General features: G+C 50.2%; 2 protein-coding genes across 2 annotated transcripts; one reads left to right on the forward strand and one right to left on the reverse strand.

The window, feature by feature from the left end:
- On the forward strand, positions 1-3,584 carry LOC123445202 (selenium-binding protein 1-like). Its single transcript, XM_045122158.1, has 8 exons — positions 1-55; positions 144-327; positions 1,198-1,393; positions 1,485-1,712; positions 1,985-2,216; positions 2,307-2,414; positions 2,515-2,787; positions 3,117-3,584. Exons 2-8 carry the CDS (start codon positions 174-176, stop codon positions 3,399-3,401), a joined length of 1,476 nt encoding a protein of 491 aa, XP_044978093.1. The 5' UTR covers positions 1-55; positions 144-173; the 3' UTR covers positions 3,402-3,584.
- Positions 3,585-5,052: 1,468 nt separating this feature from the next.
- On the reverse strand, positions 5,053-6,447 carry LOC123440684 (1-aminocyclopropane-1-carboxylate oxidase homolog 1-like). The gene has a single exon (XM_045117240.1). The coding sequence runs from the start codon at positions 6,279-6,281 to the stop codon at positions 5,205-5,207; it is 1,077 nt and encodes a 358-aa protein (XP_044973175.1). The 5' UTR covers positions 6,282-6,447; the 3' UTR covers positions 5,053-5,204.
- Positions 6,448-6,677: the final 230 nt, after the last annotated feature.

Raw genomic sequence — 6,677 nt, forward strand, 5'->3', positions numbered from 1 at the left:
TCCCTCTGCCCCTCTCGCAGAACGCAAGAGAAAAATCAACAGCTCGCTGCCTCCGGTGAGTCAGCACAGCACCCAGCCCGGCTCCCCCCTCCTCCCCCCCTGCTTCTCTCCGGCACGGTGGCTCACCGTTTTCCTTCTTCCAGGGGGTTCGTTCAGGCGTCCTGAGATCACACATGGCCGCGGCGGTGCCGGCGGCGGCGAAGGCGAACGGCGCCGGCGCCGGTGCGGGGTGCTGCGCGGCGAAGGGCCCCGGGTACGCCACGCCGAGGGAGGCCATGGAGAAGGGCCCGCGCGAGGGGCTCCTCTACGTCACCTGCGTCTACAATGGTAAATCCTTCCTTCCTTCCTTGCGCGCGACCCTCCTCTACCAAGTTCTAATAGCACTGGGAAAGAAAAAGGCTACCCACACGCACGGCCAGCACAAGCGCACACCGCTGGCGCCCGCACTGCGGTTTGCGCTTAGATCTCGGGCGAGCAATTAGGAATTCTGTTGCAGGCTTTAAATTATTAGTAGTACAGTACAACAGCAACAGGAGCTTGCGCAGGCTTAACCTGAGCTGGACCGAGAATCTGGGATGGACATGAAGCACTTAATATAATCCTGGAAGTCTCTTTCTAATACTAGAAAGAAAGGGCCGAACAATACCTTATTTGGTCATCAGGAATGGCTTAACAGAGGACCGGAAGAGTATTAACATATGCCTTTGATATTCTAACAACTTCCTAATAATAAAGCCCTAATTCAGATCTCCAGTCATTATTTGGTCTAGCAACCCCTCGGTGCAATATGGTTTTTTTCGTCGGAGATGTGCAATCTGTCTTGCTTTGGCCAAGACACTGGGGCATGCCTTTGTTGGTTAGCCTGCAAGATTAACCGATTTTATTACCCCGTCGAGTTTGGTGTAATGGGTTAACCAAATGAACCGGCTGATATGCACATGCATGTGCCCTGGCAGAAACTGCCATTATCTGTTACACAAGAGTCCAAACTGGCCGAGCCGTGGATCACTCAGAACCGTCTAGCTCAGTCCCTGTCTGTTTCTGAGGACCGAGGTTCACATGGCCTCCCTTCACGGCAGTTTCTCAAGGCAGAACAAACCATGTGAACATGAGAAGAGATGTAGGGCCATGGGTTTCCTACAGGTGTCAGGTAATAAGTGTGTGCTGGTTGCCTGATTGTACCGAATTTTGATGCAGGCACTGGAATCGACAAGCCGGATTACCTGGCTACGGTGGACGTCGACCCCAGTTCAGCGACGTACTCCCAGGTGATCCACAGGCTCCCGGCCACCCACATCGGCGACGAGCTGCATCACTCCGGCTGGAACGCCTGCAGCTCCTGCCATGGCGATCCCTCCACGAGCCGGCGCTTCTTGATTCTTCCTTCGTTGCTGTGAGTATTTATGGAGCAACGATGATCGAATGGACCAACAGTTGAATTTTAGCTGAGTTTGTAATGCTGATGATCTGGTGGTTGTTCACAGGTCCGGTCGCGTGTATGTGGTCGACACGGCGAAGGATCCGAGGGCGCCTGCCCTGCACAAGGTTGTCCAGGCCGAGGACATCGCTGAGAAGACCGGGCTTGGGTTCCCTCACACATCCCATTGCCTTGCAACCGGTGATATAATGATCTCTTGCCTGGGAGACAAGGAGGGAAATGCTGCTGGCAATGGCTTCCTCCTGTTGGATTCAGAATTTAACGTCAAAGGACGGTAAGTATTTTGCCCACAATTTTGGTACCATTGACATGGAAACACAACGTACGACTAAGCTCAGCATTGCATGACATATTATTACTTTAACATGAAAGCATCTCATGCTGATGCATGTCAGAATTATCAAACCAATGCCTGCTGGTTTACATCTTACACAGTCTGCAGAAATGTTTGAGTTCTCGAAATCCTTAATATCGATGCTTTAGTTTTGAGAAGTAGAAAATTTGTAGTGGCTCCTGTTGTATTGATTAACCATTTGCTACATGTAGTTGGGAGAAGCCAGGTCACAGCCCCCTGTTTGGCTATGATTTCTGGTACCAGCCTCGCCACAAGACGATGATTAGTTCATCATGGGGAGCCCCGGCAGCTTTCAGGACAGGTTTTGATCTTCAGCATGTCCAGGATGGTCTCTATGGCAGGCACCTGCATGTGTATGACTGGCCTGGTGGTGAGCTCAAGCAGACACTTGATCTAGGCAGCACAGGTCTTCTTCCGCTGGAGGTGTGTATGAACTACCAAGCACCAAGAGTATAGGAGTCTAATGATGCACCCATATATCCTATAACCATAGTTCTCTTATCTTCTCTCCAGGTGAGGTTTTTACACGACCCATCAAAGGACACTGGCTATGTTGGCTGTGCTTTGACAAGCAACATGGTGAGGTTCTTCAAAACTGCAGATGGATCATGGAGCCATGAGGTTTGTCCGCAACTACAATACTTTACATGCTAATGCCTACTTCTTCGCACATAATGAAGTTTATTTTCCATCTTATTGACACTTATGCCTGTATTTGTAGGTGGCTATATCCATAGAACCATTGAAGGTGCGCAACTGGATGCTGCCAGAAATGCCAGGATTGATAACTGATTTTGTCATCTCTCTCGATGACCGCTATCTCTACTTGGTTAATTGGCTTCATGGGGATATCAGGCAGTACAACATTGAGGACCCTACAAAGCCAGTGTTGGCTGGACAAGTGTTTGTAGGTGGGCTTCTTCAAAAGGGCGGTGATGTTGTCTATGTGACCGACGATGACAAAGAAGAGCAGTATGCTGTGCCCCAAGTCAAGGTAAACTCTACAGCATTCCTATTAATTCTTAATTACTTGATAGTTATTTTACAGTCATGAGAATATCTTGTTTATCTTTTATAAATTAACCTGAGAGTTACAATTTAATACTGGTTACTCAACTGATGAGTGATTCAAGTAACAACTGGAACACAGACAGCTTACAATGCTGCTATACATTTGTCATATTTAGCGCATTTCATCGGCATTGGAACTATGCACTCCTGTTCTCAACTAAACCAAACGATCCAATCAAACCGCAATAGATGGAACACATTTATTTCTAGTCATTCAACGTTATTCTGACATACGGCGTTTCTTGTAATCAGGGGCATCGGCTTAGAGGTGGGCCGCAGATGATTCAGCTCAGCTTGGATGGCAAGAGGGTGTATGTGACCAACTCTCTCTTCAGCCGGTGGGACGAGCAGTTCTACGGCCCTGACCTTCTCAAGAAGGGATCTCACATGTTGCAGATCGACGTCGACACCGAGAAAGGGGGGCTCAGTGTCAACCCCGACTTCTTCGTGGATTTCGGCACCGAGCCTGAAGGTCCCTCCTTGGCCCATGAGATGAGATATCCTGGGGGAGACTGCACCTCTGACATATGGATCTAGGACGAAGGGTGTAACATATGCAGCTGGAGATCCATGGTGTTGAGCTCACTGTAATTAAGATGGTTTCTTCCCTGCGGTGTTGTATGTGATGTGGTGTCAATTGGAATAAGTTCCTGATAGAACCTCTGACATTGGCTTCATGGGAGCTTGAGCCCTAATAAGAGATGCCTCTGATTCTGAAAATTCTGATGCTGGTGAAGGCCTTATGTCTTCTGCTTGAAATTTTCTACCGAGGAATGGCAAGTGATTGAGCTGGAAGCAAAGTAACACCTGTGATAGCCATATATTCCCTGTCTGGAAATACTTGTCAGACGGAGGGAGTATTAACCAGAGATACAATGCAATTTCACCAAAATCAAGTAGTCTTTCTTGCAACCAACAGCATGAATGATCTCCTTGTAGCTCCATGGTACTACCTCCGTTCCTAATTTTGAACTGCAAAAACGTAGGAGTACTATATTAAGGAACAGAGGGTGCGTGTTTGGTCAGCTGCCAATCTTCCTTCCCAGCTGGAGTACTGGTGGAAGGGAATGATGGTGCATTAACTTACATTATACAAGCATTTAAACTCTCTAAATACAGATTAGATAGTAGTACCTTCACTCCTAAATATAAGTCTTTTTAGAGATTTCACTACGGACTACGTAGAGTAAAATGAGTGAATCTACATTCTAATTTTTTTTTTAACGAAAGGGGTTCCCCCCCCTGCCCCATTTATATAAATGAAGCAACTCTACATTCTAAAATATGTATATCAGTGTGTTGTTTTTAATGGAATTTCTAAAAAAGACTTATATTTAGGAACGGAAGGAGCAGTATCGAACAAATTTAACTGACAAATCCCCTTCCATTTGGTTCACCTACAAGATGTACTTGTATCACCGAGTGTCGATCAGATGTAAGGTTTTGTGGGAAGTACTGTCCGTCGATTTGTTCAGGTCCGGTTCCGTCTGCTTGGATGTGATCAGCGAGACCCGTAGCCAATGTTCAATCAGTCGATATCGAAGCTGAAGAACCCTGTCTGTCTGAATTTGAGTTTTACCAACTAAAGCAGCGCATTTTTCGCTGCTGCGGACCCTGTAAATATCTTTGCAGGCGTTTCTGCTTCAGCTTCTTCTGTTAGCCTAACCCCTGAGGACCCCTTGAATGGCGATGCAGCTTCGCGGATGATGCGCGACAAGAATGTGAATGACCAGAAATTCATATGGGTTTATTTGCACCAGCACCTCTGTATTCCATTTCTATCCTATTTAATGGATCGTTTTTTTCTTCTCAACGACAAAATCCGAAGTATCTGTTCAGAATATAGCCAAAGGTATCTCCGTAGGAGGCGAGCGACGGGGAGCTGAGCAACTCCGGCGATGGGGTCATCGCAGACCAGGCATGGTTAGTTCAGTCAGTAACTCAGTATGCAGGATCATTATGTATCTCTGTTTGTATGTGCATAGCTGCTGCGCTCACGCTGCCATGGGAGATGCTGAAGAAAGTCATCAGCCATCGGTCTGTCTCGCCTGAAGTCAGTTTCAGTCCCAGCTCTCCTATGAATAACTTGCCATTTGGTTGTGCTGCCCTTCAATTTATAGGAGATGTCTATATTCTGTTGGTTTCCAGTTCATGTTACTGTATGTTTTCCTACCAGTAAGTTAGCATCTCAGGGAATTAAATCTGATCTGCATTTCCAACTAAATCCACAATTCCACCGTTGGAAAGAGTACTAATATTGGATCTTGCATGGTAGTAGTATTTGATTTAGTTTATTCAGACCCAGACATGCCAGACACGAATGCGTTCCGGTGAGATTCGTCAGATCCTGACGTGCTCGAGTGAGGAGGCGCCGTCTAGGCCCCTGGCCCTGTAGTGCCTGACCATCTCGTCCACCGTCGTGTTCCTGTACCGCGCCTCGCCGCCGTCGGCGACGATCGGCGCCAGCACCCTCGTCGACCCGCCCGTCCGGAAGAAGCAGGCCACCGACACCCTCGGCCCCGCGCTCTTGGCCACCACGCGGTGCTCCACGCTCTTGAACCTGTCGTTGGACATGATCTGCAGGTAGTCGCCCACGTTCACCACCAGCGCCCCCGTCACTGCCGGCACGTCCACCCACGCCGGCCGCTGCTTCTCGTCATCGACGAGCACCTGGAGGCCGCCGACGGCGTCCTGGAGGAGCACGGTGAGGAAGCTGGGGTCGGAATGCTTGGTGGTGCCCAGCGTCAGGTGCGGCTCCGGGCACGCCGGGTAGTAGTGGCAGGCGAGGCTCAGCCCCTCTAGGCACGCGGCGTCCTCCTCCAGGTGCCCTTGTCGGAGGCCCATCGCCTCTGACAGCAGCCCGAACAGTGTGCTCCCCAGCCGCCGCACCAGCGCCGCAAACTCCGGCGCGATGGCTCTGCACGCTTGCGGGATCTCCTCGGGCGCCGGCGGCTCCGGCGACATCTCGATGAACAGGGTGTCGCGCCAGTTGGCTGCAGGCGACTGGAACAGGTCGAAGTTGCTCTGGTACTTCACGCGCCGGCCGGGCTCCCGGGTGTAGTACGGCGCCTTGGCCTCCGCCGGCTCCTCCATGAAGTTCCGCAGCGCCGCGAGCATCGCCGACATGGCCGCCTCCGGCACGCCGTGGTTCACCACCTGGAAGAAGCCCACCGTCTCCGCGGCCGCCTTCACCGCGCCGACCAACGAGGCTCGCTCCGACGGTGTCGCGAGGCCGGCGAGGTCGATGACCGGGATGGCGAACTGGTGGTCATGGTGATGGGGCGCGTCGTTGAGGGATTCGGGCGCGTGGTGGAAGATGGCGGGGACGGCCGTGGTTCCCGCGTCGACGAGGCCCTTGACGCCGGCCTTGGTGTCGTCGAACGCCCTGAGCGCGCCGAGTCGGTGGTCGGAGGCCATGGATTATTGCAGTTAGCTTCTGCAGTGTGCCGATCCTTTGAATTCGGTTTGTGTATGTGTGTGTGTGGAAGTGACGATGCAGTCGTGGCTCTTTACTCATCGTACATTCCATGATTGCTGACAGGCAGTGTATACCTCGATGTTTATTGTCTAAATCTAGATGAGAGTGTTTTCTTTTTTCTAGTGGTCCGGGTTTCTATCGAGTACGCCGATGTCACATAATACAACGATGAAATTCGTGCAGTATTTGATGGTCAACATGTATAGACCTTTTTTTTTATTGATTGCAAGTTTTTGTTGGTAGCTTACCAAGCTATCTCTTTGGTTCAACATGTATAGACCTGTTGGGTACCGAAATGCAACCACGTGTACATGCTGCATACCATTAAATTCAAT

Source organism: Hordeum vulgare, chromosome 3H, assembly GCF_904849725.1.
Source record: "Hordeum vulgare subsp. vulgare chromosome 3H, MorexV3_pseudomolecules_assembly, whole genome shotgun sequence".
NCBI classification, from domain to species: domain Eukaryota; kingdom Viridiplantae; phylum Streptophyta; class Magnoliopsida; order Poales; family Poaceae; genus Hordeum; species Hordeum vulgare.